This window comes from Glycine soja, chromosome 15 (genome assembly GCF_004193775.1).
Source record: "Glycine soja cultivar W05 chromosome 15, ASM419377v2, whole genome shotgun sequence".
Taxonomy (NCBI): domain Eukaryota; kingdom Viridiplantae; phylum Streptophyta; class Magnoliopsida; order Fabales; family Fabaceae; genus Glycine; species Glycine soja.
In genome coordinates this window covers 14840916-14861421 of record NC_041016.1, presented here as the reverse complement: position 1 = coordinate 14861421, position 20506 = coordinate 14840916, and the positions used below count along the sequence as shown (strand labels likewise).

At 33.0% G+C, this 20506-nt stretch overlaps 1 protein-coding gene across 3 annotated transcripts in view; it reads right to left on the bottom strand.

Moving 5' to 3' along the window:
* Window positions 1-129: 129 nt before the first annotated feature.
* The window catches only part of LOC114386840 (calcium-transporting ATPase 8, plasma membrane-type-like), a 30929-nt gene continuing 10552 nt past the window's right edge, over window positions 130-20506 (bottom strand). Inside the window, exons 1-35 of one of the 3 annotated variants that reach the window (XM_028346894.1) lie at window positions 18886-18892; window positions 17769-17850; window positions 16895-17064; window positions 13891-14007; window positions 13756-13798; window positions 12567-12679; window positions 12345-12476; window positions 12151-12240; window positions 11431-11500; window positions 11141-11211; window positions 10958-11041; window positions 10789-10866; window positions 10642-10713; window positions 10269-10352; window positions 10111-10193; window positions 9907-10015; window positions 9728-9783; window positions 9357-9399; window positions 9188-9271; window positions 8753-8887; window positions 8605-8670; window positions 8393-8491; window positions 8132-8242; window positions 7358-7528; window positions 6917-6976; window positions 5311-5475; window positions 5100-5216; window positions 4721-4819; window positions 4413-4550; window positions 4225-4325; window positions 3474-3519; window positions 3143-3277; window positions 998-1105; window positions 818-909; window positions 130-589 (exon numbers count right to left, since the gene is read on the bottom strand). In XM_028346894.1, the coding sequence (XP_028202695.1) occupies window positions 478-589; window positions 818-909; window positions 998-1105; window positions 3143-3277; window positions 3474-3519; window positions 4225-4325; window positions 4413-4550; window positions 4721-4819; window positions 5100-5216; window positions 5311-5475; window positions 6917-6976; window positions 7358-7528; window positions 8132-8242; window positions 8393-8491; window positions 8605-8670; window positions 8753-8887; window positions 9188-9271; window positions 9357-9399; window positions 9728-9783; window positions 9907-10015; window positions 10111-10193; window positions 10269-10352; window positions 10642-10713; window positions 10789-10866; window positions 10958-11041; window positions 11141-11211; window positions 11431-11500; window positions 12151-12240; window positions 12345-12476; window positions 12567-12679; window positions 13756-13798; window positions 13891-14007; window positions 16895-17059 (3249 nt within the window). In that variant the 5' untranslated portion in view covers window positions 17060-17064; window positions 17769-17850; window positions 18886-18892 and the 3' untranslated portion in view covers window positions 130-477. Of the gene's footprint in view, window positions 590-817; window positions 910-997; window positions 1106-3142; window positions 3278-3473; window positions 3520-4224; window positions 4326-4412; window positions 4551-4720; window positions 4820-5099; window positions 5217-5310; window positions 5476-6916; window positions 6977-7357; window positions 7529-8131; window positions 8243-8392; window positions 8492-8604; window positions 8671-8752; window positions 8888-9187; window positions 9272-9356; window positions 9400-9727; window positions 9784-9906; window positions 10016-10110; window positions 10194-10268; window positions 10353-10641; window positions 10714-10788; window positions 10867-10957; window positions 11042-11140; window positions 11212-11430; window positions 11501-12150; window positions 12241-12344; window positions 12477-12566; window positions 12680-13755; window positions 13799-13890; window positions 14008-16894; window positions 17065-17455; window positions 17538-17768; window positions 17851-18885; window positions 18893-20506 lie in introns of those variants that run through there. The other 2 variants (XM_028346892.1, XM_028346893.1) reach the window with 2 other exon arrangements.

Genomic DNA, 20506 nt, shown 5'->3' with positions numbered 1-20506 from the left:
AAAATACTTTCGAATAAATCTCATTTTAAAAACTCATATAGTTTACAGCAGTCATTGTAAGCAAGTGAAATTCAAATATAGATTCTCATTGGACTTTATATCAACTTCGAAGGGAATGAATAGCAGTACTATTACTGAATCAAGAGATTTAACTGAAATTCAAACATAAGAACTAACAACATAATTGAAATCATCCATATCTTTACAACTCTTCAAATCTGCAAAATATTAATCAACATTTGTCAAACTTGTATTAACAAAAACCAAGACTAACTGAGATCCAGTGTATTCTTGTTAGAACCTAGGTATAAAAACCAATTCCAAATTTCTCTACAAATAGACAAGTTAAGGTAAAGTTAGATCAGTAGAAAGATAAACGTGTTCGTATGCAGAGTATCCATTCCAGTATATGCTGACAGTCAGGGAACAAAAGAAACAGCAGAATGAGATTGTTTGAAACAGCACAACGCCAATTTACTATTGAGATTCCTCAGGTTCCTTCTTTCTAGAAATTCGAAATTTTGAAAAAACGTTGTTGATGGGAGTTGTTGGCACCGGTATCAATTTCCCAATCACAGCAAGAGGCCAACTGAAAGTAAGAAGGAGAGTATGAGAGGAGGGGGTAATATCTTGTGAGCACTTGTGCATAATAAGCCTTGTTGTCTATTACTATAAGTGCCCTAATTCCTTTCAAGCACATGCTTAGAAACAATTAAAACAATCAATTCAGGGCATTCCTAATTTTCATGAAGGACAATATCTGAAAAATAATTAAAATTAGAAAGCAAAGCTCGTCTAAGGCATATCTTTAACTCACCCAATCAATCCAATAACGACAGAGATGAGCCAATGCTTCCAATTAAGCCTCACTGTTGATGTAAACTTGCCAAGAAATTCAATGATGACAATCTGGAAAACAGTTGCAATTTTATGGCGTCCTTAGATATATTTCACAGACAAGGCTAAAAACCACCAGAAGACCGTTAACAAGACTAACCTGAAGCACAACCGTTAATCCAATGATACCCATAAAGAGGTAGTTTCTTGTGACTCCTTTGAATATGTTGAATTCATCTGGCTTTCGAGCATTAAATTCATTAAAGATCTGCAGGTTTGAAAGAATGTTGTCTTTGTCATCAATCACAAGAGTAAAGAAACAAGAAAAACAATGTGTACACGAATATAAGGAGAAAATGTATTGGGCACATCCCATATCCCATTCCAACGTCAAAACGATTTAGTAGCAATATAAAAAGGAGAAAAGAAGAATCCATCATCAATGTTGATAAGAGAAGTGGAATCAAATTACTGGAATGATAAGGTAACAATCAAGTAACAATGGAAAAACTATAAAGTAGAGGCAAGTCATACAAAATCTTTTTGTGAATTAATTACTTGAGTTGTTACTTTGTATCGATACATATGAATAAGTTGACCTCAAAATAAACAGATGCACCAAATTTTGCTGAAGACAGTTACAAATAAACAGATGCCAGGGACCAATAAAAAGTTCTGTAAACTATAAAAATCATGTACCTAACAGGAGCTCTAGAGCTAATATGCAATCATAATTTTCATTATAAGCTTATTGCTATCAATTCCCAATTTTATATCTTTAGTTATAAGCTTATTGCTATAATTTTCATTATAATTCTATCCATTTAAAAATGTATTATGACTTACTTTCTAATTATTTTCCCTCTCATTTTCCCGCCTTTTTAGAATTTTTATTAACTACCACCCTGTGAGAGCACCCAATCTTAGTTTCAATTCAACCATGGAAGTGGGTGGGTCATCAGCTGTGACAAAGCTCCCACAAACCTTACAAGTCATCAAATTCTTTTAGGGTCCATTCGGTAGGAATGAAAGAAATAGGTGAGAAATAGGATGGATGGAAATAGAAAAGGTGAACGGAAATAGGTGAGAAATAGAGAAGAAATAGGAAAAAATAGATAGCTGAATGGAAATACGTGAGGAATTGAGTGGAAATAAGTACCAAAATTTCAAATTTCTCTCCTCTCTACTCTATTTCCACCCTACCAAACAAAGGGTTACGGAGGAGGATGGGTACTCACTCGAAGTCAGACTTTTTATACCATCTAATTTTCCACCTCCAGAATCACAATAACCAGCAGACTATTAAGGAGGAGGTGCAAATAGGTGTGGCCCAAAATAGAGAAACAAAGTTGTCCAAGGAGAAGCATGGATCTTTGCATGGCAGCCATGTGAAAATATGGCTGAGAGGAACTCAAATGTTTGTCTATGACCCAGGAGAAGTGAACGCTAATTTTGGTGGCAATGGTCAGGTAGGCTTGGTCATCATGCTTCAATTAGTTAGATGCAGTGGGAATTTATTTTCAGCAGAGCCACAAGTTGTCCGCCTTGAGGTTGAGGACAAGGTGAAATTGATACCCCTTAGGCCCTTACTAAAAGTTAGTTGGGCTACTTAGTTGAAGGAGTAATGCAAGTTGCCCATAATTAAGAGGCAAGGTGAATAGAGAGACATTTTATCATTAGTGAGAGAATTGGGGCCTCTAGACATTGGGAGGTGAAGACCAACAAGTTCTGCAAGTCAGCATGGTATTCAGGAAAGAAATCTTGAGTTCTTTTCAAAACGATTACGATATCAGGTTTCTATTACCTATTTGATATCACTCATGTTACAAGATAGATCCAAATCCGATGAATTAGATATCTAACATACTATACCTATTGGGATTGAAATGTTAGAATCCCTTAATTTACAAACTTGATCGATAATTTTACTACTCAAAAAAAGATAAAAGAATAAAACAAACTAATTACTTAAGTTAAACCAGGAATCATAACTTTTACCTTGTCCCAGAATGTTTAGACGTGGCCCAGACTACTAACTACAACAGAAAATGAATAAGGGAAGAAAACTTTCTTCCCTAAAGATGGCAATTATTCTACTTAAAAGTTTCTGATTTATCTAATATTTTGTCTCAAATAACACTTTTTACTTGTCATGCAAGTTTTACTCTAAAAGCCCTAATCTCGATTCCACCAATGTTATGAAAGTATAGTCCCCCCCCCCCCCCCCCCCCACATCATAATACAATTTTAAGACAAACACGCATAGCTATCTGTAATTTCCCATTAACAGGTCATGAAGACTTACTTGACAGAGAACAAATGCATTGAATATCAAAGTATTCTTCACTTTGATTGCATGAGCTTTTCTGTCATGGCTCAGACCCAGTATGCTTATGCCTCGGAAATTGAGCACAAGCAAGACAGACACTTGGTACATTGCCTGAAAAACTCCAAACATTGTTGATAATTTAGTCGCAATAAATACAGCATTTGTATTAGCTGTAATAATGAAGTTTCAAAATCCTGTGGTTGGCTGAGTATGCGTGAACCAATTATGCAGCCAACTGATAAATCATAAATAAATCTGAAAACCACAATTACAAAATAGGTACTAATAAATGAGAAACAGAATTTACCTGTATCAGCAAATTCCTCCACATAATATTTGTTATGAGAGGTTCTCTGAAAAGCATGCAAACTATTGTCAATTTTATCTCATTAAAAACCGGCAAGCACATAGGGATCATCTATTCTTTTGATAATAGAACTGTAAAGTAAAGAATTTGGATCTTCTCATGTAACAAGAGAATGGTACAAACACATAATTAATGGGCCCTACACAAAGAATTTTCATAGCTTTAGTGGTGCAAGCACTTTTCAATTGATTATAACCTTCAATTCTTTTAAGGACATCTCATCTTTAGTTTTGTGCAATATTCTCTTCAAATTTTTTTCTTCTATTTGAAGAACCAAAATTATTAATAATAAAGCTGTAAACTGAATTAACCCATTATTCACAAACATTCTGAAATCCATGCATGCATACAGAAATTCAGCCTTCACTAGAAGCTTAATGGCTATTGACAACTCTTTCTTTTATTGTTATTTCAGAGGAGGGAGTTTTTGCATAACTTAAACTGAGTGTATTGTCTTTAAATTTTTGTATTCCTCAAGGGATATCTCGTCCTGGACTTGCATATTATCCTCTTTGTTTAAATTCCTTTCTTCTATTAAAAGTACCAAAGATAAAACAGAACAAGAATTGGCTTTCCAACAGTGTTGACACTAATTTTCCAAACACTGTGCAACCCTACAATAATATAGCAAACAAATGAAATGCCATGATCTGTAGTACCCAATAATAATCAGAAAAATAAAAACTCTGACCTTCGACCCACTGGGGATCGATCCATGAGGTGATCAGTTGGTGGTTCAGTTGCCAGGGCTAGTGCTCCCAGAGTATCCATGATAAGATTTACCCAAAGAAGCTATAGAGAAAGCAACAGATTTTAATGTCATGACTCATCCTGACTTAATACGTGAGCATAACCTAGAAAGAGAAAAAGAAAGTCAACCTGCACTGCATTTAATGGAACATCACCAGATGAAATAGCAGCAACAACATTTATCACTAGAGCGGCCACATTTACTGTAAGCTGAAACTGGATAAATTTCTGAATATTTGCATATACAGACCGCCCCCATCTGACAACCTACAACCATGGAGAAAAACAATTGTCATCATCAGTTGTGCTTCAAATATTCAATGCACCTCAATTCTATATAAACCTCTCATTGTACAATCAGTATTCAAAAAGTGCATTTCTACTTCTACTAATGACAAAAAACAGAACAAATTAAAATATCTCAAAGTAGTACTAACCTTCACAACTGAAGCAAAATTGTCATCCAAAATAATGATATCGGAGCTCTCTTTGGCAACTTCTGTACCTTGGATACCCATTGCTAGACCTATATCGGCCTATATTCCAAAAATGTATAGAATTACAAGAAAAGAATAAAAGCTAGTTTACTGCATTAGAACAAAAACATCTGCATTGGAATGATAGTTCAAACCTTTAAAATAAAAAGAAAAATGAGATAACGTAACCAGAATTTCATGACTCTACAACAATACAAGATAGACATAATAGCAGTCACATAATCAAACTAAATGCTCCATTACCATCAATGTCATCATTGTAATGGATACTTACAAACAATAAAAGCACAAGCCTCAAATATCATATATATATGCAAACCTCATGAAGTGCAGGAGCATCATTTGTTCCATCCCCAGTTACAGCCACAACATGACCCTTCCTCCTCAATGCTTGTACTAGCAATAGTTTGTCATTGGGAGATGACCGTCCCATGACCTGTTTAACACAGTATTGGCAATAAATGTTATTTGTAAAGAACATACCACTACAAGAGCACAAAAACAAGCCTGTCATAGTAATTGGATTCTACCGATATCCTGTCAGCAATTTCATCTCTCTGTGCATCTGAATAGCCACGAAATGTTTTCCCTTCAATGATGTTTGGCTCTGTAGCATCAGCATATGAATTAAGTATTCCACATTCCAAAGCAATTGCTTTTGCAGTTTTCACATTATCACCAGTGACCATTTTCACCTATGATTAAAAATCCAAACCACAAAAATCAAAATTGAATATCAATTGAAACTGCATTAACAAAGCATATTGCATTTCTTATTTAAATGCTAAATTTGCTTGATATTGGAGGATATTAAATAAAGCTAGTATTGATCTTGAACTCTTAAAGGCATCAAATTTAAAAGCAATGATGCACACATATTGGGTCAGTGCGGGGAAAAGAAGATACTGCAAGCACAACACTTTTGCAAGGATCTTAAATCTGTTCTTATTTATGTAAACCTAAATAAGAATACATGTTTTATCTTTAGCTAAGATGGTAGCAAAGTTTAGTCTTTTTTTTCTCTCTAACAAGAGGACGCCTATGAAATGTGTCAACTTTTAGGAACCCAAATTATAAAATAGAAGAAAGGAAAGAAAGATGGAATTTCTTGATTGTAAAAGAACAGAAAATAGGATGGATAACTCTCCTCCTAGGGTTTCCCCTTCACAAAGGATTCACAAAGAGCTAATACTCAATCTAAAAATGAACAGATCTCAATGCCAGTGTGGTGTGGTCAAATTCATGATAACTGCCATACAAATGTCATGGCAAGTTTGTAATGGCAATAGCTACATTAATGGGGCTGCTAGTACCATTGAAAGTTTCATCTTCACTCATATACAGCTTATGGCATTTCCGTATCCCTTAAATATAACCTCTATTAGAAAACCCTCTAATATGATGGAAAATGTTTTTATGTTTATTATTTTTGTTTAGATTAATTTTGAAAATAATAGCTTGTTCATGGAAAGATTCCAGAGAGCTTTTGTAAAAAATAAAACAATTAATTCTCCAGAAAAAGGCTATTCCCAAACAACCCACAAAGTGGTTAGATATTTTTATGGTTTAATTAAATAAGTCTTAAATTAGATTTTACAATTGTTAATATGTTTTGGGTATAGGTTTGGGTTGTACTTCAGATTTTTCCAACCCGACCTGATGTCCCATACTCTTAAAATTTATAAGTTTTCAACAACTATGTATTCATAATAGAACTGCTTGATCTAATTGTTAACATTTTACATGACATGATAACATAACCATACAAATATTTTGTTTAAAATATATACTATAACCTTAGTTTTAGTTTCATACTTATTCAATTCTATAATTTAACTAAATTTGTTAAAATTTATATAACATCAACATGGTCATGTTGACTTAGTCATGTATCATGCATTATCAGGCCTTAGTCATGTTAGATTCAAGTTGAAACAAATGACCCTGACCATATCAAAATTTCAAGTCAGATAAGGATCAATCAAGCTAAACTTGTCCCATGAACAACCCAGTTAACATAGCCTCCATGCAAACTACCATTAGCCATCCTGACATCGATACACTTTTTGTACATCTTCAACGATAAGTATCTTAATGGGACACCAAATAACTTTCAAAATCAATTTTGTGAAATACCTTAACCCCAGCTTTTTGGCAAAGTTCCACAGCCTGTTTGACACCAGGTCGACAAGGATCCTGAATTTCAACACATATAAGAAAATAAGAATAAACAGAAAAATAGAAATTTAACATGCAGAAAACTTTCAAGTCAGATGCTGTAAAAAACCAGAGACAGTTTTCCATGTAGTAAAGACAAGAGCTAGGAGAAAGGCATAATAAATAAAATAAATAATATTAAAAATTCTCTGCAACCTCCCAAGTTGCAAGTTACATACAAGTATGCAACAAAGTGGAATAGCCAGTTATTGAGAATAAATGGGACAGGAAACCCTATAAATAATAATGCTTAGCAGCTTTAACTTTAAATAAGAGAGAAAAACCATGGGGACATAATATCATATACACACAGAAAAACAAAGATGACAATGATAGGCAGGTTTCTAAAGAAATACATACCTTAAGACCAACAATGGCTAGTAAAATAAGATCATCCTCTGGTAAAGACCAGTGAGAAAGTAGTTCTTCATTAGTTGGAACTTTCTCCTTTTCATATGATCTATATGCAATGGCAACACAACGTAGACTATCTGCAGCCATGTCTTCAATAGCTTTTTTGAAAAATGTCATCTGCAAGGCAGCAAAACTTTACTCGTCCCCTTTTCAAATATATATGACTCATCCTAATAGTTTATATACTAACTTTATTTGCTTTGTTTTATAATCATGTGCAGTCATGAAGAAACTATATACTAGAATCAGTTGAGATATCCCAATTTCCATATTTCCTAAATACCTTAGTTCCTTGTATATTCAGGTCTCATTGCTTGTATGGTAGGAAATTCTGGGTACTTGCTATATCTTAGAATTTGGGATTGGGTCTAACTCAAACCTACAAAATTGGCTTGTGTGGGGAGGGATGCCCTCCACTTACTTTAATTTGGTCATATCACAAGTCAATGTGGAATCTCCAACACTATAAATAGTTCATCACCACAGAATATAGGGAAGTGAATAAAAATAAAAAGGCCGAGAACTATTCTCTCTAGCAATTCACAAATCAATTCTCAAGTGAATCCAACAAAAGAACAAGAGACGGAGAAAAAAAAAGTTGGGAAGAAGGGGGGTGGGGAGCAAGGGGATGGGGATGGGGAGAAAAAAACAGAACACAAACTGATAAAAGGTGTTTGAGTTTATCTGATGTTAATGTTTAACAAGTTCATCATATCAAACCTTTTCCTCATCCATCCCCACCAGCTGGTCATTCACATCAACATAGCCTGTACAGCAGGCTAGGACTATCTCAGCAGCACCTTTCCAGTGTATATGGATGTTACAGTCAGCCTGCAAACAGACATAAAATTATAGTGCCCTGTCTAACAGATATAGTATATGTTTAAGCAATATATTAGCTACCTAGCAATGTTTCAGCTAGTCTAGAATAGAAGCAAAATATCTGCATAATTGAGTAAAAATGCTAGAGTAAGATTGTACCGTTTGAATTGCAACTCCGCCTCTTTTTTTCTCTGAATTGAATGGAAAAACATGAATAATTGATGATTCAGATCGAGCTGCCATAAAATTCATCCCAATCTGAGATTGGATACAACAGTCACCACCAGTTATAACTTGGAAGCACAAATATTAGCCTAAAAAGAAAAGGAATGAGATGGGGGAGGACTGCACTTCCAGCTTCCAAAACACACCTGTATTCCCCATTGTAAAATTGCCTTTTCTGTTGGTGATCCAGAAACCTCGACATCATTGGCACCCTGTAGAGAACAGATATCAGTGAAAAGTAGAACAACCATAGTTAATGCTCATATGCATTTTCTCTTCTTTTTTTCCTCGTACCTCAGGTGCATAAACACTGCCATTAGTGTTCTGTGCAACACCTTCAATGAGCAGAGAGCGAAGCATAGGATAGGACTCCAACTTGTGAGGAGGATCAATTTTCTTACCCCCCGCGTAAGCCTCAACCACAGTCATCTGTCTCATTTAATTTAATTAACAAATTAAGAAAATCTGCTGAATATATGCAACCAATGCCAACAGAAATGAACTTCCTAAAAATCTTAATTTTATCAGATATCACGTTAGTAGAAATAGAATAGTTGGCATTATGAGCTCCTACTATTTTAAAAAGCTGAAAGGATTCTTACTTCAAATAAGCTGGCATAAAATCCATTAAAACAAGAAACAATTGCAAGTGCCCTCCAAGAAGTTGATGTAAGTAGTTACAAAGAAATATTGTTTAAATCAATATATCAAAACAGCACCACAACTAACCTGATTCATAGTCAATGTACCAGTCTTATCACTGCATATGGTTGTGGCAGAGCCCATGGTCTCGCAGGCAGAAAGCCTCCTTACCTACAATTCAATGTTACAATATAAACAAAGTTTCACATGTATTTATGTCAAAACCGACTAAAAGTACAAACATCAATTGGCATACCAAGGCTTTATCTGCCATCATTTTTCTCATCGAGTAGGCCAGCCTATAAAACATAGTTTATGGAAAAAGGCAGTAAGTACAAATAAATACGATTAGATAGAGAATACAAGGAAAAAAATTGTATTTTATTTGAAAAATCATATTAAGCATCAACCATAGATTCTATATTCGACCCAATGTGGGATTCACCGACAGTTTTTGCTAAAATATGGTAACTACAAAAGTTAAGAAGAAAATTTGATAATAAAAAAACAAGAATAACGACATTTATCTGCAATGTGAAATGCAATCAATGATAAAACATATCCATTATGACAGCAAAAAAAAATAAAATAAAACTACGAAGTGCAGGTTAAAATTAGCAAACTTACGTTAAAGTAACTGCTAATGGGAGCCCCTCTGGTACTGCAACAACTACAATGGTGACCTATATATTCATTGGGTTATTATCACTACATAGATATTAAAGTCTGAAATATAAATATGGATACACACATCTTTAATTGCACCTAGCATGCTCTGGTAATCAAGTATTTATCATAGCACATACCGCAACAGTTATTATCTTTATTGCACCATCAATAGCATCACCAACTTTAGTCTTGCCTGCTATAAATTGAACCGACCCATCTGGGTTTTTAGTATGCCCAGAGAAATATCTGCTAACAAATTCCCACTTTAGAGTCATGCAGATTATACCTTTCTCGTTAAACCACAAAAATATATAGCAACCATATGATAACAAGTAAGTTACCTAGCCAGTAGCACAATTAGGACAATAACAGCAACAGTAAGTCCTACAATACCGATGAAAGTAGCTACACCATTTAAGCGAACCTATATTGAAAACTTGCAAAAGTGAGTAAATTATGCAAATAGAACTCAATCAGAAATCACAACTAACAAAAGGACCTGCAATGGTGTTTCTTCACCCGTATCTTCTGAGATGCTAGCCATTAGAAGCCCCCACTCAGTATTGATACCAACACCAGTGACCTATGAAAACAAATAAACAAGAAAAAAGTGAAAATAATATATTGAATTATTGAGAGAAATTCAGTAAAAGTAAATCAATATTTTATTGACTCCAAATTCTATCTGCATCAGGTGTTTTAATAACTCAATTCAACCTGGGGAACAAAATCCTTTAAGAATAGCATGCACACATAAGCAAATAATCGACATTCTTTTCAAAAAAAAAAAACAATGGAACATATTCTCTATGCAAACTAAAACCAAGTCAAACTACAATTACAAATATGAAAAGAAAAAAAGTCTAAATTACCAGCATAGTGCCACTGCCATCTGCAACTTTACATCCAGACATCAGAAAAGGATCCTTAGAATCCTTATGGACCTGCAAAAAACAAAATAGGTAGCAGGAAAGGGGAAAAAAAATCCAATTTCCCAGGAGATAGAAATAAATACTTACAATTTTGCTCTCCCCAGTCATACTTGATTCATCAATTGCAAGAGAGTGGCCAGTGATCAGAATTCCATCAGCAGGGACCTAGAAAGAGTAGAAAAGAACTTAATAACAAAGAGAAAATGCAGTCAAAAAGTATGATAAGAAAAAACAATAATAGAAAAAGATCAAGTACCTGGTTACCAATATTAAGGGGTATAACATCCCCAACAACAATATCATATATAGAGATCTCAACCCTTCTACCACCTCTAACAACCTTCTCATGCACAAATCCAAATACAAGGTTAAAAATATTACAAGAAAATTTCTAAAAAATTGTAATACAACAATAAGGTTTAACTGAAAACACACAAACCTCCAGGTGTATATTTCTCTTCTCTTCATTTAGGTCTCGGAACTGAAGAGACTGCTTATAATCACTTATAGCTACAAAACAGGGAGAGAATAAAAGGGTAACGACTCCTTTGAAGGAGAAATTATTAGACACCATTATTATAATAATGTCTACAGTAAAAGACTGAGCAGGCAGTGTGGATCATGAACTTAGATTACACCAAAGATTTATCAAAGAGGAAATCGCAAAACAGTCAAAGAACAAGTAAACTAACACAATGCATTATATACCTTACAAAGCCAATATAATACCTGTAACAACAATAACAAGAATAACTGCAAAAGCAATGCTACCCCCATCATACCATCCTTCCTTGATACCCTGCAACAAAATTATTGTCAAACAGAATGAAAATAAAAATCTCAATATTCACAAAAATATACTCTTAATCCTAGATTATCAAGAGAACGATCAAACATCAAGAGCATAATAGGGCAAAGGAACAAATAAATTAATTGATGGTACAAGATAACATTCAAAAGAATGCAGCATACAGATACATTATAAAAAATTCATCAAGTCTGGAAACTCTAAGAATTGATTTAATTGAACATAATTAGAACCAAATTAAGTTCAAGAACCATAAATCACCCAACAAGACACAAATTGAAAGATTCCCTTCCATTGGATAGAATGGATTCAAATGATAACATGCATGGTTCAGATCAACCTAAATATAATTATATATTTCTGCAGGTAACCTAGTAATAAATAGTTCCAGCACAAGCAATGTATGCTAAATTTTAAATAGATTGAAAGAGAGAAGGCTGCTATCAAATAAGATATCAACAAAACCAAGAATACAAAAAAAGAGTAGGTGTAAGGCTTGAGGATTAATATTTTTATACAAATGGGAAAAGTAAAGAACAATGGCAAAATTTGGAAAATAGTATTTGTACTGAGAGAAGTCCACTGTCAACACTCTCAACCAGGTACAAAGAATTACATATAACTTTCCCAGTGAACCTCACCTCAGATTTTATCCCAAGTGCCAATGAAGCCGCTGCAGCTACCATTAAAATAACCAAGGTCAGGTCCTTGCAAGCATCCCACATAAACATCTGTAAAAAAACATGAAAAACAGAAAGGTCACTATATATCCCCCAATGACAAAGAGGAAACTTATATACCATATAATCATTAAGCTCTTAATGACTAAAATTACCAGAAAATTTCTTCCTTTCTTCCGAGGATAATTGTTGGAACCAAATGCATTCCTTCGTTTTAGTAAGTCAGCATCATCACCATGAATACCCTTCTCCGAATTGGTTTTCAACAAATTTGATAGTCCTACAACCTGATAATGATTCAAAAGCAACACCTGAAAAATTATGACACTGTACAATACCATTACCAAGTTAAGAGAATATATTCCAGGCAAACATACCCCTCCATATTGTTGCAGAGCAGCAGTGTCATGCTCCCTTGAAATTGAAGCAAGTTGCTCTTGTCCAATTGGAAATTCACCAGCAGTGGGGATCGGAGGAGGTTTAATGGGTTCTAACAATTTAATGCATTACCCATCAATATTTATATTTAAAAAAATTGTCTAGTCCTTTTCAGTACACTTTGCAAAGTCACAAGGTAAGTCATTTAAATAAAGATCCATGGAACACCAAAAATCACCACCAAAAAGCATATTCAAATTTAGGTATTTAAAGCATGGAAAAAAGAAAAAAAAATCCAACAAGATTGTCATAAATGCAAACATATATTTTGGACATAGTAGTTAATAGTGGATAGTGGTTGTAGGATGACCGCTATTTTGATCCCTAAGTACATTTATATTGCAAGATACATACATATATATTATGGAAAAAAAAACACTTAAAATTAAACACATTCATATTAAGATTCATAACGAAGTTTCCCAAAACAGCAAAAGAAATAAGAAAGTTGGAAGAAAAAGAAGAAAGAGTTGATGAACGGCTGTCGGAACAGTGGCTGGAATCACTGCCGGAGGCACTACCAGAAAAGGGTTGAAGGTTGGGCAGATGTAGGGTGGAGAGGGCAGAGCATTTTGCAGGAACAGAGCTACCAGGGACTAAGAGTTGAAAACAAACAGAACTGGGTCAACTTCAAGTTTAATAGTTTGGACTTTGGAGCAAGTAAAACACATGTTTCGTTTTTTTTTAAAGAACCCTTAAATGAAATGCAACGGTTTGCCCCTATTTTATAAAAAAAAAAACAAAAAAAAACACAAACCCAAACAACAACGCTTTCTGTCGTCTTCTTCCCCATGACCTAAACCTAGCTGTCGCAACTGCGTCCACCGCAAAACTCCATGATTTAGGCCGTGAAGAGCAGTGCGACAACCACAACAGCGAGGTGTGACACAACACACCCCTCAGGAGCATCAGCCAGCTGCTCCGCTCAACACCGCTGCTATAGCGCGCTAAAGCGGTGCTATTAACTACTATGATTTTGGAACAACTTATTAACAAGATAATGAACACCATGTGCCACATATTTCCTCATGTCTAATCTTATGAGAATGACAGCAACTTAATTAAACAAAATTAAAAAGGAGAGCAAAGATAAGCAAATAAAAATATGAACATAAATCAATTACTCACCACTCCCTGGCCCCACACCAGCTGCTTTGAAAAGATAAGCTGCCTAATAAAGCAAAATTGATAATTAGAACACTTCATATACCTAGCAAGTCTAGCATAAGCATAATAAAGAAATTCCAATTGAAGGAACCGTACTCTAATGGCTTGTGCGTGTGCTCTAATCTTTCTCAATATTTGCTTCTTCTCTTCTTCTTTTTTCAAGTCCAAGGTATAACGAAATCGACGAGAAGCATTAAGCACAAGCGCAGCTTGCTAAAAAATAATAATAATAATAAAAAAAGGGATTTCTTATGTGCAACAGAAATATATACATACATACTCAAAAATAGCAAATGTAGAATATTCAAATGAAGCTAGCAATTGGTCTTGACAGTAGACAGTAAATAACAAAACAGCATTCATACAGCAGAAAAACTAAATGGAACTACAAATCGATGTATGTTTGAGAAAATGCTATCATTCTAGTTTACAACAAATTGGAATCAGAAGTTTATATATGCACATATCTTTGCAATTTCAGAATAGTCAAACTCATGCATCTTATTTTATCTTGACTTTTCAAATTAATACAAAAATGTCAAACATCAAATATCTAGTGAGAATAAACTCCTGGCATTGTGGTAGACTGTTAATACTAAAAGTTTAAACAAAACAAAAACAAAGGTGAAGTTTGATACTAATTTCACAAAAAGGTATGTGGAAGTTTGTTTCAAGGTATCATTTGCATTTCCAGGAATCACATTCCAAGGGATATTATTCTAGAATATATTTTAAAAATACATTTGGTTAGATTTTAATATTCCTAGGAATATTTTTACATCTTAAAATAATTGAAATAAAAAATGAGAGTAAAAGTGAAAGTTATAATTTATAATTGGGTTGGAAAATAAGTTCACACATTCTAATGGGAATATAACTTTCCCACCCATCATCATGGGAATGAAAATGCAATAAAACATGGTAATACTACTTTTTGGGGAATGAATAATACCCAAGAATAATTTTTCAAAACTCATAACATGGGGAATGTTACATTTCCAAGTTCACATTCCCATAAATAAACTTTTAATCTGCTAAACAAACTGAAAAGGGACTTGGGTATTATGGGGTGCCTAAGTCCCGCATCGAGTAATATGGGATGCTCGGTGTGCTTAGTTCTCCCCCTTAACAGCTAGCTTTCAAGGGTGGGTTCCCCAAGTGATTGGGTGCTTATCAATTAGTAGCTAGCTTTTGAAGTGTTGGATAAAACTCAAGTCTCACCTTTTAAATATAACTTTTTTTTTATCAACACTCATTCTATCCATCCATACTTTGCGCGAATCACATATTGAAACTCAGCAACCAATTTAGATTTTAGTACCCAAATCCAAATCTATTAGCCATAATTGAATCCCTAAACTTATTCTTGATTTGAGTCTTCTGTTATCCTAGATTGTCCGCTCAATAAAACAATATTAGAAGTACATTAAAATATTAAATCAATATTTATTGACTCGGGATTTTATCATGTTCACTACAAGTGGATGAAACTAAGATGGCGAGCACACCATTTTTGAACACCAAGAAAAGCAAACATACAACATTGATCTTAATGGAGCTTACTAATTGATGCATTCATCTCATTTTCCATTGAACCCTGGGTTCATCCAGTTCATCATTTCATCTTCCACAACCACAACTCAGTTAAAGCAACTATGGAAATCCCTTCTCCCTCTTTCCTTCTCCATGCCTCAATAGTTGAATTAAAACATGGAATGAATTCCAACTCAGTCCTTCACTCAAAATTTCCCTTCCACCAAGCATCCCTGGAGTTAGCAAGTCCAAGTCTAACCCCTAACTACCAAGTTTCTCCAGGGGAATTAAGAAATTAGAGTTTTGATGCCAGTTATGAGAGAAAATTATGGATGGCTTCAGTTAGTCCTAATGCACCTCAAATATGTTATTTGCATGCATATTGCATGAAACATATTGCTTCTTCTGTTTTGTTGTTTTGCAGAAGAGAGACACTGTACTTAAAGAGATTCACGAGTATTACTGAATATCCCAAAACTTTGCCAATTGAAATTTTTATCTTTTTATAAAATCTTCAGAGGCATTTGATAGGTGAACATTTCAATTTCCCAATCCAAGTGCTTGGATAACTAAATACATATATTGGAGAATAGAATATATAAAAAAAAAACAAGATTACCAAGCTTGTTTTTACATCAAGTACTATGAATTTGTCCTCTGACTGGTCTGCTACTGCTACTAGCCTACTATGAAGAACTTAGGATGACACTTAATAGACGAGAACTAACATTTAACTAATGCAAGGCCATATTTGGGTGAGTATGAATATATTATGCTGCATGAGTGCCAAAGCTTGCATTGTAAAGTTTGACTTTTGCACATGGACCTCCAAACTGCTTCACCCTCAAAATAATGAACCAAAACTCTAATTTGATTGCGTTATTATTCCTAAATGGAATAATTGTCGGAACTTGTGACTTGCGAATGTAACTTACAAGCCACATCTGAGCATTCTCCTTTTCCTTTCCCCATGGGTTGATATATATAATGCAACAGAGACTCGCAACCTCCAAAGGCTATTGTAAAACCAACATGCAGAGGCATGCAGAACACAAAGAAATTTCTGCTCTAAAGTTTGCAAGAGCCAAAAATGTGAACAAAAGCATTCCCCATAAATTAGGGAAATCCAAGTTTTGCTCTAATTAATAAAGATATCCCATCATTAATTTTCCTCGTCCTCAAGGAGAAACCAGTAGTCCAATACTATTTCCTAAAAACATCATTCAGATATAACTACACTACTCCACAGTTGAGAGAAACATTAATCCTTGAATCCTCCACAGCCTTAATCCACAATCAACTTATTTCCCAAAAATTTCTCCAAGACACAAAAACCCTACTCAATCAATCAATTTGAAACACAACCAGAACACCCACTCTAAAAACCCCTAAATTCACCATAAGTAGCAATTGCAGCATCAAGCACTTATCGAACATAGAGCGATAATTCAAAAATTCAACATATAGAAAAACGGACAGAAGATAAATCTAAAGTACAAACAAAAACAAAAGACAATAAATAACACATCATAAAGTGATAAAGTGCGAGTTTGAAGAGAAAACGAACCCTCCAGCGTCTGAGGCGCTCAACCGAAGCGTTCTTGGTCCTGGCAATGTCAAAGGGATCGGAGAAATCACCGTCGTCGAGGTCGGCGGAGCGGCGAGCGGAGGTACCGGCCTCTATGTCACTCTCCGCCGCGTAGCGCGGCGAAGAAGCGTTCAGGAAACTCATCGTTCCTGAAAGAGAGAAAAAAAACAAACTGTCGCAGGAGAGATGGCACCGTCACTTCTCAACTTCTTCGCACCAAAATCATAACACACAACCACCAAACAAACACTACCTAATTTTCACTCTCACCGACCAAACCAAACCAAACCAAACCAAACCACTTCTTCACTCTTTCCCTCAACCAAACAGATCATAACAAACAAAAAAGAAAAAGCAAAAAAATAAAGAAAAAAATATCTCAATCTCCGTTTGTCATGGGAGTAATAATCCGTTTTCTGAATCTTCTGGATTTCACAGTCACAGTGATGACTTCGTAACGAAGCTTTTCAGAGTTATAATGGTGTTGTTGTTGTTTGTTGTTGTTATCTATCTTTCAAAATTCAAACGCACCATCCTTACCTTTCAATTTCACGGGTCAGTTGCTCTATCGATTAAATGTCACGGTTTTTGAAATTTTAATCTTCTTTTTTTTTTTCTAGAAATAAACAAAATCACAACACTACTACTACTACCACTGCTTGCTACAATACTTTTTAGGTCTCTTTTACTACGCCGTTCGATAAAGTGAAAAAGACATAGTGAAATTCCTCTTTTGCCCCTAGTGAATATTGAATTTGACTGTCGGTCATTTTTTGACCTTTTGACCACAGAAAAATAGGACTTTAAATACAAGAGGCGGCACCGAAAGCGTGAGTGATTAGTGATGACTTACCACAGTAGTATCCTTTTTTTGTCACAACGCTTTCTTTGCCTTCTGAATTGGATTTCTGAACATGGGAATCTTGAAAGAAAACCTACACAGTTCAGAAAAGAATAAATTAAGATGAGTACACTTAATTGCATTCAACGTTTAACAGTTATTCCTTTCTCAACATTCAGTTTCGATCAGTGCCTATAATGCGCAGCGTTTTATTAATTAAGATTAAGCGGTGAGAGGCAATGCAACGTGGGTGGTTACTTCTTTGAGCTGGCTCTCTAATTTCCATGTTTTCTTTTTCATAATATTATTTATTTATTTTTATTAGTAATTGCTTTCAAGTTGTTTTTGTGAAACAAACTATATATTGATCTAAATAATATTAAATTTGTTAATTAATCAAATTAATAATAGTAAATACTTGGTATCAATTTCATAATCAAAGTTTTTGACACTTCTATAAAAAGAAGAGACAACTGTTCCACATGCAACAACGTGATTTGAGCAACGAGGACAACGCAACCGGTCTTGCGCGTTGATTGAGGTTGAGGTTTCATTCAGAATTTTTATTTTTTTTCAGTCGACACAAATCAGAACAGCATCAACTAATTAAGGACACGAAACAGAGAATAATTCCCACTTTTCACAATTTTATTATAATTAATTGCTTATCTTGTGGAACACTCATCAATACTTTCAGAAGAAGAAAAAATTAAAAGAAAAGTGACATACATGAATGAATAAAAAGAAGTAATACTAAACTAATTCTGTCTATACATAAGTTTTAATTATCATCTCATGTGGAGAAAAAGAAAGGGAGATGAATAGAGATGTAATATACTAATTAATTATGTAACTATTTATTTACTAAATTCTTTCTGTCTTCTTCTTCTTTTTTCAACAAAAATAAAAAGGGGGGACGACAAATTTGTATTGGTGAGAAGACAAGGATTGTTGAATAATGAAATGGAAGAAAAAAACTAGTGAATGCAAGCTGGTAAAGTTGCAAAGGCAGCGTGGCGAGTCCAAAGCAAATGCGTGAAAATGTAACGCAACGTGTGTACGTGGTGAATGTTGAAGAATTTGAGTAAGGAAAATGAATCGAAACAAGATAAAAAACAACATAAAACACCTGATAAGACGTGATAGCAATCAGCTAGATGCAGAAAACTGTGGCAATAGAATTGGTTCAGAGGATGGTGTCGACGTTTATAACATAACCATAAAATAAAAAAGAGGAACAAAGGTTGCCTCGTAAACTATGAGGCGATGCTGACATTACGAAGTGGAGAAAAGTTCTCTTTGAAGGTGCTGTACGGCAGGTCCTTTGGTGGCCAACTTACCAATTGGGATAATTTCTATTTTTTTATTTTTTTAAATTAAAGTCATAAATTTTTTTGTTATTAAATTTTTTTAAAATTAAAGTCTATAAGGGTTTGTTTTACCTTAAAGTCGTATAAGGTTTTTTTATGACTTTAAAGTTATTTTTATCTTTTTTAATACTTTTATTTTGTTTTATTTTTCATATTATTTTTTTAAATTATAAATAATTTTTTAGTTTAATTATTTAATAAATAAATGTTTTTTTTACTTTTTCATTTAATATTTTGTATATATTTTTTATATGATTTTATTTAATACTTGATATTTTTTAAATATTTTTTTATTTAATATATTTTGTATATTTTTTTAAAATAAATTGTAAAAAAATAATTTAATTATTTAATAAATATTTTTTTACTTTTTTAGTTTTATTTAATATTTTATATATTTTTTACTAATGTTAAGAAATTTTATTTGTTTTTTAAATTAAAAAATAATGCAAAAAACTTAAATTTAAATGAAAATTTCATCTTAGTTTAGCAAAAATATTAATAATGGGATGACATCCCAAAGTGATTTTTTTTCGATATACGTCGAGGTCTCTCATCTTATTGTAATAAATTTATAAGTGATTTTTTATTTTACAATCTCTTTTTCTTTTACTCCTCTTATTTCTAGTATGATATGATCACTTATAATTATTTATTATTTTGTTCTTAAAAAATATGATCACATGTAAGTCTTTTAAAAAAAATATTTTTTATAATTATCATTAAATAAATTAATAATTTCATACATTATCAAATAATATTAAAATTTTAAATTTAATTTTTTTCATTATTTTTTAATATACGAAACAAATAAAAATCCTTAACATTAATAAAATAATATAGAAAATATTAAATATAAAAAATATATTAAATAAAATAATATACAAAATATTAAATACAACTAAAAAAGTATAAAAACATATTTATTAAATGATTAAATTAAAAAAATTATGTACAATTTAGAAAAATATAAAAAATATATTAAATAAAATAAAATGATATTTAAAAAATATATTGAATATTAAATAAAACCATATAAAAAATATATACAAAATATTAAAAAAAACATTTATTTATTAAATAATTAAATTAAAAAATATATTTACAATTTAAAAAATAATATGAAAAAAATAGAAGTCAAAATCAAGAAAATGATTTTGAAATCATAAAAAATATCTTATATAACTTTGAAGTTGTAAAAAAAAACTTATATATAACTTTGGAGTCATAATAAAAATCCTTATACAACTTTAAAGCTGTAAATTAAAAAAATGATTGAAGTTATAAAAAAATTCATGACTTCAATCAAAATAAAATAAAAAAATAGAAGTAATAACTGATATTATAATTTTTAACTCAGAAGTCATAATATATTTTCCC